The sequence below is a fragment of the Rhinolophus hipposideros genome (genome assembly GCF_964194185.1).
Source record: "Rhinolophus hipposideros genome assembly, chromosome: 5".
NCBI classification, from domain to species: domain Eukaryota; kingdom Metazoa; phylum Chordata; class Mammalia; order Chiroptera; family Rhinolophidae; genus Rhinolophus; species Rhinolophus hipposideros.
In genome coordinates this window covers 38,881,858-38,899,645 of record NC_138051.1, presented here as the reverse complement: position 1 = coordinate 38,899,645, position 17,788 = coordinate 38,881,858, and the positions used below count along the sequence as shown (strand labels likewise).

Genomic DNA, 17,788 nt, shown 5'->3' with positions numbered 1-17,788 from the left:
TACAAAGAATGTTTGGTGATCTCTGTGTACTTTATTCTCACAGATTTGCTCTCCGAGTGTTGGGCAGTGGGTTTTATTTGAAGGTGGAGGGGCTGGAGAAAATCAGAACTGAAGTGTTTCTCTTAAATTAACTTGACCCTTTATTTTTCACATTATGAGGTTTTTAATTTTATGGGTTGAGTTTTACCCAACTGACATCAGAACTATTAGGTTGTGGTCTCCAGCCAGCCATTCATTGGCGGCATGATCTCAAGATGTCATCACTACTTTGTGCTTCAGCTTTTCCAGCTGCACAGTGATCATATCTTTCCTTCATCTTCCCGGCTGACTTGAAAATCTAGGAAACAATATGTGAGAAACTTGTCCTGAACATCTTTATATAAAGTTTCTTTGCAATGTCAGTAGTTGCTCCTTTGCTCAGGGCTGCCGCCTCCCTCCCCTATCCATCACGCTCCCCTGTCCATCATGCCAGGCCCACGCGCACCCTGCGGGCTGCGCTGTCCTGTCCACGCATGCACTCTGAAGGCTGACCAGGCCTCCCTGTCCCGCATTCCCAGCATATTTACTTTCTGAGTAATCCCACCAGCTCCACTGAATGGAAGAATGGGGCTTTCACTGAGGGTTTTCAAGCTTTCCGCTCACACAGATACAGAAGTTAACCATTGACAATATAGGAAAAGCAGTCACTCTCCAGATTCCACCTTAAAATACACATAGTGCCTCACAGGCTCTGTTGCCTAGAGTGGAGGGAACAAAGCGTTTCCCTCTGCTGCTCTACAGTTGCACAGTGTTAGAGCTAAAAAAGACGTCACCAGCTCCTGGTCCAAGTGTCTCTATGTACACATGACAAAACTGAGGCCCCAAAAGGGGAAGCCCTTGTCCAAGGTCCCATAGCAATTTATTGGCAAAGGCAGGCCACAATTTTGCTGCCACCCCACTCTGCCAGGACCGTAGAGGGAGCGGGATGAGAAGGAAGAGATGGTATCAGGGAAGTGATGGACAAGGAAGGAGGCTTGGAGAAGCTTGACAGGACCCTCCCCCACCCTGCCCTTTCATCTGCTCTTAGGGCACCCCTAGGACTCAGAAGCACCTGGAGGATTGGGGGAGTTGCCCACATGTACCTGCCCTACCCTCATCTTGAAGCCATAGCGGGCACCAGGCTGGGTGCTGAGTCCCTAGGTCATCTGACAGTGAAAACAGGCCCCCGTACCTCTGTGTCACATCAGGGCGTGGGCAGGGGCTGGCTAGGGACCTGGGGATGTGGCAGCCCAGGGTAACCGTGACCCTGAAGGAGGCCTGGGATCCCCAGGAGGAGAAACCCAGGACACTTGGCAAAGCAGCATAGAGGAGGCAGGTGAAACCGATGGGCTTTGGAGTCAGGCTGACCTGGGTTTAGAGCCCTGCTCTAAGTGACACTAAGCAAGTCATTTAACCTCTCTGAGGTTAATGGCAATTTCTTCCTCATAAGGTTACTATGAGGAGCAAATGAGATGATATTGTAAAATACCTAAGTGTTCAATAAAAGGTAGCTAGACTCACAATTAACGGTACAGGATCTGGTGGCGGGTAGCAGCAGGGGCCAGGGCACCCTCCATACCTGCTCAAGCACGGGCGTCTAGTCTCTGTAGCACCAGTTGAGATGCCATCAATCCCCTCCAAGCCCCTGCTTTACAACAGACGAGGTCAGTAGCCCTGAGAGGCCCAGGAGCTCTGTAGGTGGCGCAGTTTCTGATCCCAGTTTCGATCCCTTTCTTCCAGATTCATGTGTTCCCAGCTGCCCAATCAGGTCCTGAAGAGTATCAGCATCATCGACAGCCCTGGCATCCTGTCTGGGGAGAAGCAGCGCATCAGCCGAGGTCAGTCCCCTCACCCCACCCCTCACCCCATGCTGGCACGGGCTCTCTCTGCTGTTGGCAGAGGATTTCTGTGTCTATTGTATTCTCTCCACACTCCTGGGCAGCCCTGGGGTCCAGAGCTAAAGAGGCTCCAAGCAATAACCAAGAAGTCATAGCATCAAAGGCTCTGCTGTTTCAACTGAGACACTTTCCGGAGCCTCAGCCATAACCTCTTAACTCCTTTAAACACGGTCGTCTACTACTAGGGCGCACCTCATAAATCTTCAGATTTTAAGAGGGGACATATTGTTGGCTAGCCAATCACTTGGACACATATGACATAGAATAAAGGAGGCGAGCTAGTGGCCAGGGAGAGGAGCTTTCCCCGTCGGCACACAGTTCACCCGGTCGCCTCTGCAGCACCCTTCTGTTGAGTAAGCCTTTACTGGTCTCTACTTGGCACCAAATGTTGTACTGCAGAGTGGGGGTATAGCAAAAACAGGTGCATTTTCTGCCCTCAAGGAGCTTATGCTCTAGTGAGGAGGACAAACATTAAATTATGCCAGAAATAAATGGAAAATGAGAGCTGGGGTAAGCACTCTGAGATGGGGGCTGCATATCAGGTGTAAGGGAGCCTGGCCTGGCCTTGAGGTGTTGGGAAAGGCTCCCCAGAGAACATGTGTTTGAGCCAGAATCTGGAGAATGACTTGTCTAAGGCCAGTTGTGGGATGGGGAAGGAGAGATAGACTGTAAGGTGTGCAGAGGAAATCAATGGAGAATAGAAAATGCTTACAAAGAACAGTGACGTCTGGGCTTCTTCAGCCTTCAGAAAAACAAGGCTGAGGCAGGCACTGTTTCCAGACTCTTGCCTTGTGGTTAAACAGATGGGCCTGCTCTCCTTCCCACCCTCTTGGAGAAAGGGGCCATCTGGGGCAGACCAAAGGACACAGTTTACTTAGAGAAAGGAAATTCCTGATTGGGAGGGCACTATGATGGATTACTGTGGTCACAGAGACAGGTCAAGTTCCCTTCACCCTGGCCCTTAAAGCAAAAGATAATCCCTCCAGGCTTTGCTGGGAGGGGGAAGATGGAGCAGATGAATTGCTGCTGTCACTTCTCACTGATAACTCTTCCCCACCCTTTGAATATCAAGTAAGTAAAACTATGTTGAGAAGTGCTGGCATGCCAGGGTTGAGCAGAGACCTCTCTGGGGTCACGGCCATGGGTTCTGGCCAGGCAGTGAACTCCCTCAGCGCTCCTGAAGCAGAAGTATCGTTACAGAGGTCACAAAGAGCTTGAAAGCAAAGGTCCCGTGACAAGGATACATAAAGGGCTCCCTTGGTCGGCATGCCCTCCTTTCTCATGGCATTTCAGAAATGCTGACTTTGCAGCTTCCGTGGACTCCCCCAGAGCTTGGCACTGCCCTGCCATGCCATCACCCATACGGTAAGGCCATTAGGCTGCCCCGAGGCCTCCAAGCACATTGCACTTATAGAAAAAGACAAGTTAATAATATTCTTTCCTTATAAATATCTTTGTTAGCTTTATTTTCTGTGATAAAAGTAATGTTTATTGTAAAGGATTCAAACAAGGAATAGGGGTGTACAAAAATCTCTCTGTCACAAATAACAATTATTAATGGTTTTCTCTGGCTCCTTAGGGACTTTTTCCTATACATACACATATTCATCTTTCCATACCCACATATTCAAATTACTTTGTTCCTTTCAACAGCTGCTTGGGTCTATCAAAGTGATGAAATGTAGTTGAATTAATTTGTGGATATTGTAACGGTTGATCATTTTTCACTCTTACAAATAGTGAAAGACATCTTTTGGTATCTTTACGCCTTGATGCCACTAGTTTTTTGTTGTTTTTTTTTAAGAGCCAGTTTAGGACCATTAATCTGGCCCCATGAAAGTTGCTCTGCAGATAAAATGTTTGATTTTAAAAGGAAAATAAAGCAAACCCACGGTCCACAACTTTTCCGGACTCTCCGTATTTTACTGCTTCTACATGTCTGACCAAAGTATGCTGGAGAAATATGTGGTCCTGTTAATAAATCTTTCTTTTTACCTCTAAATTTTAAAGACGTCTAGATTTTAGCTTCAACCTTCTCTGTTTTATTTCCTTGGTAGGCCTTTGGCCAATTGTAATCCATATTCTTCAGGGTTTCTCCTTTGGTTAGTAATTATAAATGTCTTTCAAACTACAACTCCCTTATAGTAGGGTAGCATGGCAGAATCCTTTCAGGATGCTTTGAAGATCAGTTCTTTCTGACACTCTGTGATCATCTGACTCATATACTGATCTGACTGACTGTGACACATACTTGCTGACATCCTGTGCACAGAAATAGCATACATGATTCCAACCCGTCAGCCGGTCCCTGCCACCCTAACAGACGTAGCAGCTGGTGGGGAAGGACCGAGAGCTGCAAATCATGACAGCACTATGCACAGAGCCAGGGTTCCCAAGCTTGAGTACCACATTGTGTTTGGGAACAGTTGGTGCTTGGAGTCACTCAGCTGAAGATTCCAACACATTAATCCCAAAGAATATGTACTGTTTTAAAGCTACTTCAGCTTAAACTATTGCGAACAGTGCTACATTCTCACACATGTTCATATCTGCTTCAATCCCTCCAGCTTCGTAAATCACAGTACACCTTCTCCAGTCATTTATGTCAACATGGGAAGAGGTAGTACCATGTTTCCCGAAAATATGACCTAGCCAGACCATCAGCTCTAATGCGCCTTTTGGAGCAAAAATTAATATAAGACCCGGTTTTATTTTACTATAAGACCGAATATGATATGATATGATATGATATGATATGATATGATATGATATGATATGATATGAGGTATAATATAATATCATATAATACCAGGTCTTATATTAATGTTTGCTTCAAAAAAAGCGTCAGAGCTGATGGTCCAGCTAGGTTTTATTTTCGGTGAAACATGGTAGGTACAAACTGTATCCCCAAAGAACATTTGAAACTTCTGCCATTGAGCAGATCAGTGCAGCTTTGTCTCCCTTATGGGGAGCTGATGTCACATCATCATTGGCAGCCCTCTGCTATCCCCAGGGCATTGCCCAGGTGTCCCAGAGCTCTGGGGACCAGATGACCGAGTGAGGGTTTATCTCTCGGAAGGAGTCCTCATGCCTTAGTAGTGACAGTAAAAATGGGGACTCTGGACATGAGCTTTAGTCACGTACCTCACCTCACCTCTGGCCCATTCTTCCTTATTCAGTCTTGTCTTTCATGATATCATAAGCCTGATTCCTTTTTATTCCGTGCTGAGTAGAAGGAGCAAGTGTGATTACAAAGAGGACATGGCATTTCACTGTCATCGCTCTTCTCTAGGCCAAAGTCGTAGGTGACGAGAAGAAACACTTGACATTTCTTCATGAGGTGTGAGGTTTGGGACATAGCACGTCACACTCACTCTTATTTTAGAAGTGACCATCACCTATAGAATGTGTCTTAGCACAAGCTTCTCATCAGCAGCATCTTAGCACTGACCTTAAAAGTGGGGTCACTGTACTCCTTGCCTCCCTGTTCTGTGCTCCAGAAAAAAACAAAATGTAGAGTCAGCATTTAAGGGGAATAAATCTCCTATTTGAGAGCTCTATAAATAAAACCCACTAGGGTAATTGATTTTGGAGCAATTTTTAGTATACTAATTCATATGAAAACCCGTTACCCTTCAAATGTTCCTTCGTTGAATTATAGTTAGCAGAAAATCTTCAGGAACAAAAGACTGAGCTTAGTTACTAACCTGTAGCTTTCTTGGCTGATGTAAAGAATTCCCATCAAGCAGAAATGAAAATGTTCTGATATATTCATCATAATAATTTTATTCTAATCAAGTAATAGCTACCTAAAAGTCCAAAAAACTTTTTCTTGATTCTTTTCTTGTCACCAATAAAAGAATATCTATATTCTTAAAATTTCCTAGATTATTTCCTAGATTATTTCGTGAAGTGGGGGGGGGCAGAAATCTGAGTTGGTTTATTCTTGAGAAATATCCTTTGCCCCTGATGACAGCATCCAGATTTTTGACTCTTATATGATGAGAAATGAGCACATTTATCCACACATCCTTACTTGCATTCCCAATCTCATTACTCTGGCTCCTGGACTGTTTGCTTGCTAAAATACTGTTTATTTCATGCTGAATCTAAACATCATCTAGGATTTATTTCTGGACCCGGCAAGTATGTTTCCAACTGCTGGGTTCTGCCTCCAATCACAATGTCCCTTCCTGTCTGACAAGGAGAAAACTGTGAAAAAGTCTAATGTGGCAACTGGTGGGCTTGTCCATCCATTTGTTTAGCACGTAAGCATTTGGAAGGTACTGTTTTAGCAGCAAATAATTATTCCTGTGGTTTCTTGACAGTATGAGGTTCTGTATAGCCTTCAACAGACTTGACGTTGGTAATAAAAATAGTACAACTTTTCCCTTTAAAAAATTTAAACAACTCTAGAAGAAAAAAGCTCTTGATCTGAATTTTGTAACAGATGTACCTGTTCTCCCAGGACCAACAGTTTGTTGAATGAAAGTTAGAGGGTGTCTTCTTCTCATATTTAAGCCCTTCTCTCTATAAGCCTTTTTCATTAGAAGTCCATGACTAGAACTGAGAAGATACGGGCAGAAAATGTTCTGCTAGTAAAAATAATACATAATAGTAATGCATGAAATAGAAGGAATCTCACTGCACTTCAAATAACATAACAGACAATAGCATTAGCTTCAAAATCATTAATTAGTGTTTTCACATTTACATACAGACATCCTTAGGTCCTCCTGAATTTGACAACATTAAAGAAAACCGTCAAGAATCAAAAAGGTATTTGAATACTGACAGATAAACGTGAACAGGCGGTTTCAAGGATCTGCCAACCTAGATGAGGTGCCCAAACATAACATCACAAAAGAATTGACAAACCTGGGAAACGGGACATGGAAATCCAACTTGTAATCAATAAAGATGCAGGAAAAATAGAGAAGGCAAAAACAAACCATAATCAGGGGGAGGACAAACACACTACCTACTTGACACATTTTTTTGAACTTGAAAGACAAAAGACCAGATTTTGAAGTCGGCCCCAAAAAGACAGAGAACATTTAGAGATGTCCAGAGAAGAATGACTTCTCTCTCAGGCTTTGGGAACCAGAAGGACTAGAGAGGAAAACACACACATATAAAGAGGAATGTCTTTCCTTCTAAAAGAACAAGAAGGCTTGGAGCGAGATGTTAGCCAGGTTCAACAGTAGCAAGCACCCTTCTAAGAAGCACTGGGAGAACTAACAACTGAAAAAACTTCAGAGGCCAGTAGCTCTCAGCGCCGGGCAGCGATGGGACGTAGATAGAGCCTGGGTCTTTGAGGTGGACCTCACGGCCAGGCTTAGGTGTAAGCGCTGAACTTCATGAAGAGTTTCTGAGAGGACCCTGCAATGCCTGCCCAGTACCCCCAGAACAAGGAAGTCTAGGCCTTACTTGCATAGTATTATAAATAAGAGTAGAAACAATAATTAAAGGAAGGGCATTGTGAGGCAGCGCTATTCCCTCCCTCATTCTGGTTACCACTCAATTACAAATATAGCTCAGGACTGTCCCAGCTTTTCAGCAGCACCACACATCTTTTCTAGAACCAACACCAATCAGTCTGTAAACCCAAAATCAAACGAATTGCTTTTCTTGGTCCAGTCAAGGGATTGAAGTCCCTGAAGACTGTCCTACATAGTAGAGTGGGAAGCACATGGACAGTAGAATTGAACTTCCTGGGTTCCAGTTCAGCTCAGCCATTTACGAACCATATGGCTTTGGGACAGTTGATAATCTCTCTGTAAAATGAGGGTAATCAAACCTACCGTATAATGTTGTAACTGAATTAATATGTAGGACACAAAAAATAATGCCTAGAAAATAGTAAGTGCTCAATAAATGTTAGTTATTATCTCCATCATCTCATTGTATTGTTATTGTTGTTGTTGAGGGCCAAAGAGTTTTCAAAGGCCGAATTTCATCATACTTAATTGTGGTTTATGTTGGTTTATTACCTCTTAAAGTCTTCTGTCTCATAGAATAGAGGAAATTTTTGTCAAGTTGTCTGAAATAAGTTTGTTGTTCAGGGACTGAATATGCTATTTTTGGTAAGTTTCTATCTTTTTTCCACATTATCTCGGTCATTTTATTAGCCATTAAATTTTGAAATCGTCTGTCTCGCTGGAAGTGAAAAAAAATAACACTTTGATTATTCAGTTTAAAAAATATTTGATGGAAAAAGAATTTTAAAATAACAGATTGTATGTGTATGTGTGTGAGAGAGAGAGAGAGAGATCTTTTTGGCATTCCTTTCTTTTAGAAGTGATGGTATAAAAAGCAATGGGTAATGTTAGGGGCATGCTAGAGACTATTCATTCAACACACATTTATACTGATTATCCACCGGGTGCCAAGCCTGTCCTAGATGCCAGGATTCAAGATGAGTGAGACACAGGCCCTGGCCAGCGTGCTTACGTGCAGTTGGGGTGGGTGGACCCGCACACAAGCCCTCTGACCGTGTACACTACAAAAGCTCTGGTCAAGAAGTGCAGTGATGGTGAACACACAATGGGATTTATAGATGATGTAATACAGAATTGTACACCTGAAATTATGTAATTTCATTAACAATTGTCACCCTAATAAATTAAAAAAAAAATTCATACCGTAAAAAAAAAAAAAAAAGAAGTGCAGTGAGCAGAGGGACCCCACTGCCTCCAGTGGGGAGTAGAAGGTAGGCAGTCAGCAAAGCTGCTAAGAGAAAGGGCCCCCCCTTTTTTGAGGGGGATTTGCATTTTCTCTCTTTTATCTTTTTCTTAAAAATTCAGTGGGTTGCTTTTTGGTTTTTGTTTTTAAATACTTACAGAGTTGTGCAACCATTACCACAATCAATTTTAGAACATTTTCATTCCCCCAAAAAGAAACTTCGTACTCATTAGCAATCACTACCCATTCTCCCCCCTTCCCCACCAGATGCTGGCAACCACTAATCTATTTTCTGTCTCTATGAATTTGCCTATTCTGGACATTTCATATAAATGGAATCATACACTATGTGATCTTTGTGTCTGGCTTCTTTCACTTAGCACAGTGCTTTCAAGGTGCATCCATGTTCAGCATGTACCAGTACTTCCTTCCTTATTATGGTTGAAAAGCATTCCATTGTAGGGGTACAAATGTGGTATGGATACCACATTTTATTTATTCATTAGTTATGGACGTTTGGATTGTTTCCACTTTTTCGGCTAATATGAATAATGCTACTAGGATCATTCGTGTACAAGTTTTTGCGAAAACATGTTTTTAATTCTCTTAGGCATGAACAGAATTGCTAGATCATATGGTAACTCAATATTTAATACTTTGAGGAACTGCCAGACTGTTTTCCAAAGTGACTCCATTGTTTTATATTTCCACCAAAAGTATATGAGGGTTTCGATTTCTCCTCATCTTCATCAACACTGTCGTTTCAATTAGAGCCATTTTCGTAGGTGTGAAGTGGTATTTCGTTGTGGTTTTGATTTGGATTTCTCTGATGGCTGATAATGTTGAGGATCTTTTCATGTGCTTTGCTGGCCACATGTACATCTTCTTTGGAGAAATATGTGTGCAGTACCCATTTTAAAATTGGATTATTTCTTTTCATTGTTGAAATTTAACACTATGCATAATATGCTAGTCAAATATATGATTTGCAAATATTTTATCATTTTCTGGGTTGTCTTTCACTTTATGGTATTGTCTGAAGTACGAAAGTGTTTAATTTTAATGAAGACTATTTTAATTTTTGTCACTTGTGCTTTTGGCCTAACCCCAACGAAAATTTACTGCTGTGCTTTTTCCAAGAGGTTTATAGTTTTAGCGCTTACGTTTAGGTCATTGATCCATTTTAAGTTATTTTTGTATATGGCGTGAGATTAGGGTCCGGCTTAATTTTTTTGAATGTGTACCTTCAGTTGTTCCAGCAGCATTTGCTGAAAAGAAATACAGTGGATCCTTGAACAATGTGGGAGTTAGGGGTGCCGACTCCGTGGGCAGTCGAAATCTGCATATAACTTTTGACCCCCCCCAAAAGCTTAACTACTTATAGCCTACTGTTGACCAGAAGCCTTACCAATAACATGATAGAAAATTAACACATATTTTGTATGTTGTACGTATTATATACTATATTTTTACCATAAAGTAAGCTAAAGAAAAGAAAGTGTTGTTAAGAAAATCATAAGGAAGAAAAAAATACATTGACAATACCGTAAGTATTATTTAAAACAATCTGCTGGACCCACCCATATAACTGGACCCACACAGTTCAAACCCGTGTTGTTCAAGTGTCACCTGTACTTTCCCCATGAATTGTCGTGGCCGTCTTGCTAAAAATGTGAAGGTTTATTTCTGGACTCTCAGTTCTATTTCTTTGATCGGTGTGTGTGACCTTATGAAGCAGCTCTTCTTGATCACAGTCTCCAGATGTGTTCATCAGCCAGCAAGGTCAGGGCCTTACGGGATGGGCAAGGATAACGTGAGATGATAAAGTGAAGCTCTTACTTTAGCACCTGTCTGGTACTTAGTCATGGGAAAGATAACAGCGGCTGCCCTTACTATTGTTATTCTCTCCCTGGTGGCAGAAAGAGTGTGTGCAGGAACCCGGGAAGACGTGTGAGCCCAGGGCCTTTTGGAGGAATGCGAGTTGTGTGTGTGGCCGGAAAATGGGTATGTGGCCAGTGGGCACACATGCCAGGAGACCGGGTTTGGTCTTGAAGGCTGCATGGAATATTGAGAAGTATGAGGTAGAGGATAGCAGGGTAGAGAATTCTGTGGAATAGAACATGTGTCCACAGGGTGAGATGGATTGTGAAGCCATTTTTATATTTAGAGCTAGAGCTCAGTGACCTGTCTCTGAGCTTTGTTTGAATTTGGCAGCAGCAGAAAAGTGTCCATCCACAGGGGCTGGGTCCAACCGCTGATGATTTGTTGGCAGATCCTGTTTTCTGGCCAGTGCTAAGGCCAATTTGAGGTTGGGTTGTGACGTCCTGGACATCATTCACTTCTTGGACCTCCAACAGGAAATCCTGGTTTCTTTTTGTTTGGGGGAAGTTTGCTAACAAACATGCACAGCTCCTTTTCCGCTGGTGCCACAGGAAATTCCATACCACAAGTGTTGCTGCTTCTGCCCCTAATGTGAGTCATCACTGTGATTCAGAATGGCATTTGCCAAGCCCTGGAAGTTATTTTGCATTTTTGTTAATATTTTAAATGCACACTTGATCTTGAGGAATGACCTCTTCTACCCAAACTTTAAACCTACACCTAGACTTTTAAATAAAAACGAAATTTGGGGGTGGGGGGGTTGAGAGAAGGACAATTCTCTTACTTTTCATATAGAGCAGCTCATGATCATAAAATATTTCACAGACACTGAGATACAAAGATTAATCAGAGAAAAGATTTGCTCCTTACTCTTTTTTAATAATAATAACAGTGACTAATACTTAGTACATTGTTACGTTCTTTCCATGTATTGTGGAAAATTTATTTGCTCTTCACAAAAGCTCTATTAGGTAGGAACCATTATCCCATTTTATAGGAGAGAAGACTGAGGCATGAGAGGTTAAGTAATTCACCCACAATCGTATAGCAAATTTGGTAGCTAGTCTCAAAAGCTGTCTGCTCCTCCCACCATACCCACCACCCCCACCACCATGAACCACACCTCCCAGTATTCATGCCATGGTGCAGTCTCCTCCCCCTTGAATCTGGGATGGCCTTCTGACTCACTTTTTGATCAATAAAATTCAGTAGAAGTAATGTTTCACGAGTTCCCAAGACTAGGTCATAAGAAGCCCTGAAGATTCCACCTGGATCTCTTAGCATGTTTGTTCTGGGGAAACCAACTGCCATCTAAAAAGTCCAACCTCCCTGAGACCACCATACTGTGAGGGAAGCCGAAGCTACTCACATGAAGCAAGAGGCTCTGGCAGCCTCTGGCTGTGCCAACTAGCCCAGCTGAGATGTGAGTGAAGAAGCCATCATGCAGGACCAGCTCAGCTGAGCCTTCAGATGGCTCCAGCCTCAACTGCCGTTTGTTACTTCATGACGGACTCCAGTCAAGAACCTCCCAGCTGAGCCCAGCCAACCTCAGACCAGAGAAAAATAATAAGTTGTTTAAGCCACTAAGTTTTAAGGTCACTCACTGAATACCAAAGTATCTAGCAAATGGCTGGGTGGGATTCAAACCAGATAGTCTGGTTCCAGAGCACGTGCTGTTAACCACAAGCGAGAAGGACACAAACCAGGGAAACACGTGTGTGTGTGTGTGTGTGTGTGTGTGTGTGTCTCCCCTCTCTTTCCTCTTTTTCTCTTCTCTCTCTCCTCTCTCCTCTCTCTCTCTCTCTCTCTCTCTCTCTCTCTCTTTCTTTCTCTCTCTCTCTCTCTCTCTCACACACACACACACACACACACACACACACACACACACGGCAGTACTGAGGAAAGGTACCATGGGGGGCAAGTTTCCATGTAATTGATGCTTTTTCCTTACAAATACCAAATCACCTGGGTTTTTTTCTTTAGCAAATTTTGATGGTAATCTTTGCAAAAGACAATGCACGCCATCCTGCATTCTCATTCAAAGGACAGTGGAAAGGGGAAGAGGTTTGCTTACACTGATTATCTGCCATGCACCACACTGCTAGGAGCCTCCTGGTCCATTTCTTAAACGCTTAAAATGTGTCAGGTACCAAGCGCTTCAGTTTTAACAGCCGCAAGATCCTGAAGCATACACACTGGGGGCCATCGGATGAGCCCCCAATGCAAGGTGAAACAAAGTCTTGAAGAAAACAATTACTGAGACCCACAGCAGGGACATTCCTACTTTAGATGGATAATGAGAGGAGGTCTCTGAGGAGGTGGCACGTAGGCTCAGACCTGGAGATTGAAGAGACTGGCCTGGCAGGGAGTTGGGGGAAGGGCATTTCAGGCAAAGGCCAGAGCGTGGGTAAGACCTGGCAGGTTCAGGGAAGGCTGGGGGCTGGTGAGTAGCCGAGAAATGGGCAGTGAGGTCTGAGGTCAGGCAGGCCTGCTGATGCGAGCTGTTGGCCTTAGGAAAGCACGTAGAATTTATTCTGAGAGGAACAGGAAGCCATTGAAGGATTATCTTTTATAACCTTCTCTTGATTACCCAGAATTATCTCTATGAACATCTGGGTGTTGTCGTACTGGGTAACAACAAAACCAGCCCTGGGTCTGTGTCTGCCTCTCAGTTTCTGTGGGTTCTTTTGGTTGGTTGGTTTTCTCTCCCCTAGACACTAGGATGTCACTATCATTTCTTCTTCTGTCATACCCATTCTCAGGTTACCCTCTCCCCTCTGCTCGCCTTCTGCCCTGGAATCTGTGAGGCGATGAACCCGATGCGTGGAAGCCTAGAGCAGTGATTCTCAGGCTCCAGGGAACTTGCTAATTCACTGTTTCCTGGCCTCATGCACAAACAGTTTACACAAATCATCCAGGGGTCTGGGGTAGGCCCAGAAAGCTGCCTGTCCAGGGGTTCTGATGCAGGAATTTCCCCACGCTGAGCTTGCCTATTGCTACGTGCTCTGCCACCCCCAAACCAAGTGAAAGAAAAGAGGGTCACAAATTTGGAAAACCGACCAAAATGAATTTGAGCTGTGTTCCACGTCTCCATTTCACCAGAGTGAATGCTGCCCTCAGAGGACAGGACAGAAGATATGAAAGAGGGGGTTCTCTGGGTGGGGTGAGGGGCATCCTAGCACTGGGCTGGGCTCTGTGACGAACCAACACCCTCTCAGGTGAGGGCTTTGAAAGGGAGCAGTAGCAACTTTACCCCCCCCTCCCCCCAGTGATCAGATGACCGCCTTTGCATTTACCTCACGGGTGACTGACACCGAGTCCTGGCCTGAGGCTGCTGTCCTCTGCCTGTGCCTTCACTCGCACATGAGCACCCCCAAACCATTCTAGACCTCTTTGGAAGGTAGGCGTTTTAGGAACCTCTAAAGAAAAACTATACAGGAATTGTTTAAAAGGGTTCTCATTTACATTTTCAAATGTTGAATAACTTCACTGCTGTAATGGGACATTTTTATGACACGGCCTTCATCTCTATTGTTATATGGCAAAAGTCCTCTCCCCCTCGTCACTGGGGGAGTAGGGGACCCTCTCCACCAATGAGGGACTCCCAGACTGGAGGGTGGGAGTGACAGATTGTAAATGCAGGATTCTAGGCGGGAAAGGAGCAGTGTAGTGACGAGAAACAATGGCCTGAGATGTTTTTCCATTTCCCTGGCTCTTCCACTTACCAGCTGAGTGACCTAGGCAAGTTACTTCACCTCTATGAGACTCAGTTTCCTCCTCTATAAAATGGGAAGAAAGTACTTTCCCTCACAGGCTTGGATCTTGTGAGGAGCCAAGTAATCTGTAAATACCTAATGCTTCATAGACATGAGCTGTAAAAAGCATACAAAGTGCGAAAGGACCCACAGTGTAGACAGAAGTCAGATCTCATGACTGGCGGGAAGTCAGGTTTCATGCTGGTGGATGTAGGAAAACACTGAAAATTGTGGCGTTTTCAGGGCATCTCCGTTTTCCATAGAAGCAGAGAGGGAGGTGATGAGGCGCAGGCAAGCTCACTGTGGTCCCTGAAGGAAGTTGACCTGAGGTCAAATCCTGGCATCCCCATTTCACGGTGGGACCTTCAGTTTACACTTTTATAAAGTGAAGAATTCTCTTCCCCAGGGTTGTTTGAAGATAAAGTGAAATGATGTATATAAACCATTTAGCACAGAGTCCTGTGGAGTGAGTGGTGGTTGAATAACTTTGTTCATGTCCTGGAACTGGGGGTGGGGATGGGGTGGGGGTCCCAGAATAGACTAACCAGGATCGCAGGGTCAGCTCGGCCAAATGCTCTAGAGTTTCCCCAGGGAGAGCAGATAGTGGCCGAGTCCTGACACTCAGATAGACAAAAACCTTGCTCTTCCAGGGACCCAAAAAAGGAGAGGGAGTAGGTAAAGGAAAAATTTGGATTTGACAGCAGAGCTGTGGAAAGAATGCCAGGAGAATGCAAGAATGCAAACAAGGGCTGGAGTTGGGGAAACTGCTGAGGAGATTGAGGTGTGTCAATTGACCAGAGTGTGTGTGGGGGGTATTCTGTCACCGAGGGCCCCAGCTCTTGTCACGTTTCCAATTCTTTTTGCCAACATCCTCTTTCTTGTATTTGGGGAAATTGCTCACATGTGCCATGATGCAGTTTCCTCAAGAAACCTCCAATCAGCCTGGATTCTTTTAGTCTTTCTCAAAACCACCTCCTGTTTGAATCCAAACCATAATGCCAAGAACACGTCAGACCATTGATGTAGCATTTCACCTTTGTCACGTACCCTTCAGGAGGGTCACCATTTTGTGCAAATGTGTATACAAGCTTGAGACAAAAAAATTCAAGTTTCAGAAAGTTAGATAGTGAAGTGCATCTGTCCCACCCACATCCCCCAGTTCCTTTTCTGGGACAAACCCTGTCAGCAGTCTCTCGGGGTTCCGCCCACACTGGGAGGATCTCCTGCACACAGCTTTGCACCAAGATTTTTCCACTTTTCCATTTTTCTGCTTCTTCCGCAGTAAATCTTGGAGCACATCTATGTCAGGACTTTAGAGCTGTCTCCTTATTGCATCATAGAGGTGCTCCAACATTAATAACTGGTATCCTTTAAATGGATGACATTCTGGCTGTTTCTAATCTTTTGCTGGTACGAACAGTACCACGGGGCATATAGACAGTAATGTGCAAATGTAACTATAAGATACACTCCTAGTAGAGTGGAATTGCTGAATCAAAAGGAACTGTTGTCTTTTTACTGTATAGCTGATGCCAAAATGCCCTCTCTAGAAGATGTACCTATTTATGAGGTGTGATCAAACTATACGGTGAATGTTTAAATAAAAAATATATATTACAGTAAAAGACACATTGCCATTCATTGCCCTCAAAATACTCCCCCTTGCTTCGAACCAACTTATCCCATCATTCTTGCACTTTCTGAAGCAGTTCTGGAAGTCCTCTTTCATGAGTGCCTGTAGTTGTGCTGTTGTGGCTGCCTTGATGTCCTGAATCAATTCAAAACGTTTATCTTTAATGATCATTTTGACTTTGAGGAAGAGCCAGAAGTCACACGGTGCCAGATCTGGTGAATTAGGTGGATGAGGATACACTGTAATGCTTTTATTTGACAGAAATTGCTGTCCCACAAGCGATGTGTGACATGGAGCATTTCTGTTATGATCACAAAATATGGTGAATGCTGCTGCCAAATGCCATCCAACGGAAAGGCAGGGATCAATGCAAGAAGTGTTGCGTCAAACCTTAGTAACAGTGTGTGACAAGTTTCCACTTGTTCAGTGCAGTCAGTCGGGTGTGAGCTACGGTTGAGAGAAGGTGTGTTATAAAGTGTGCCATAAATCATCCTTCATCATGATAATGCCCTGTGTCACACATCACTTCTGGTATACAGCAATTTCTGTCAAATAAATACATGACTGTGTGTCCTCATCCACCTTATTCATCGGATTTGGCACTGGGCAATCGGGCTCTTCCCCAAAGACAAAATGATTCAGGACATCGAGGCAGTCACGACAGCGCAACTAAAGACCCTCACGAAAGAGGACTTCGAGAACTGCTTCAGAGAGTGGCAAGAACGATAGGATACGTGTGCTCGAAGTGAGGAGGAGTGTTTTGAGGGGCATGAATGGCAATGTGTCTTTTACTGGAATAAAATTTTTTATTTAAACAGTCACCATATTGTTTGTTCACACCTCGTACCTTCCCACCAACAGTGCAAAAGTGCCTGTTTCCACACGTCCTCCTCAACTCAGGGCATATTTTTTCCTTGTTCTTGTTTTCTGCTTGCTTTATCTGATAGGTAAATGGCATTTCATTATAATTCTAGTTTTCATGTCTCATTATTAGTATGGCTGAGCGTCTTTTCATATTGACAAATCTTTTCAAAGTTTTTCCTTTTTGGAAATAGTTGACCATTTTGAAATATTGTTGGTAACTACATGGACTTTTATTTAGTAAAATAAGTGAGTCACTTCTTTTTAATAAAGAACCCAGTGTGGACTCGCGGGGTCCTAACTGACTTGATCTGTCTTTCCATCTGTGACATAAACCCAGAAATAACTATCTCTGAGTAATACTTTGGCTTTAGGAGCAAGTTAGCTGCTGATTTAGTTGCTGGAGCTGAACTTCAGGACTGGCTATTGTCCAGATGCTTACAGAACACTCACGCTACGTTGGGAATGTTTAAAAGGAGGAACAGGGCAGGGTGGGGTATTCAGGGTCAGAAGGTGCTCACATGTCCTCTGTTGCTCCCAAAGTTGTCATTTTCTTGGTTTAACTTAGAAAATTGTGGCTTGAAGAAACATTGCCTTTTTGCCCTTCTGAACCACAAAATGACAAGATGCATTGTAGCCTTGCTTGTAAATATTTATCCTCGTCACACTTGGGTGGAGTCTGTGTACCACTGGCATTTTGCCTCTAGAAAATCCAATGCAAGTGCAAACCAATTCTGTCTGATTTATAGATGTATTGTGTGAGACTTTGTTGCCTGAGGTGTACAAAGCTCCTCTTGAAAATAAGGAATGGGCAATTTCCATGTGTGACACTTGATTCCTGGTTTCTATTCATTATAATAATAGAAAGTTGAATCTGATGACCTCTTAAGCATCCTTAAAAGTCTCAAATTCTGATCATTTCTTTCAGCACAGACTTGTTTACAATTGGATGACAAATTAAACTTTAGGAGAAGTAACTACCCCTATTGCAACATGTAAGGACCTTCAAACCAACCCATAATGCCATATACAGCACATGAATCCAGTGGAACAGATAT

General features: G+C 43.5%; 1 protein-coding gene across 1 annotated transcript in view; it reads left to right on the top strand.

Annotated features, from left to right (window-relative positions):
• The window catches only part of EHD4 (EH domain containing 4), a 72,565-nt gene that overhangs the window by 22,427 nt on the left and 32,350 nt on the right, over nt 1-17,788 (top strand). The window contains exon 3 of the mRNA XM_081050020.1: nt 1,759-1,856. Within this exon, the coding sequence (XP_080906146.1) occupies nt 1,759-1,856 (98 nt within the window). The remainder of the gene's footprint in view (nt 1-1,758; nt 1,857-17,788) is intronic.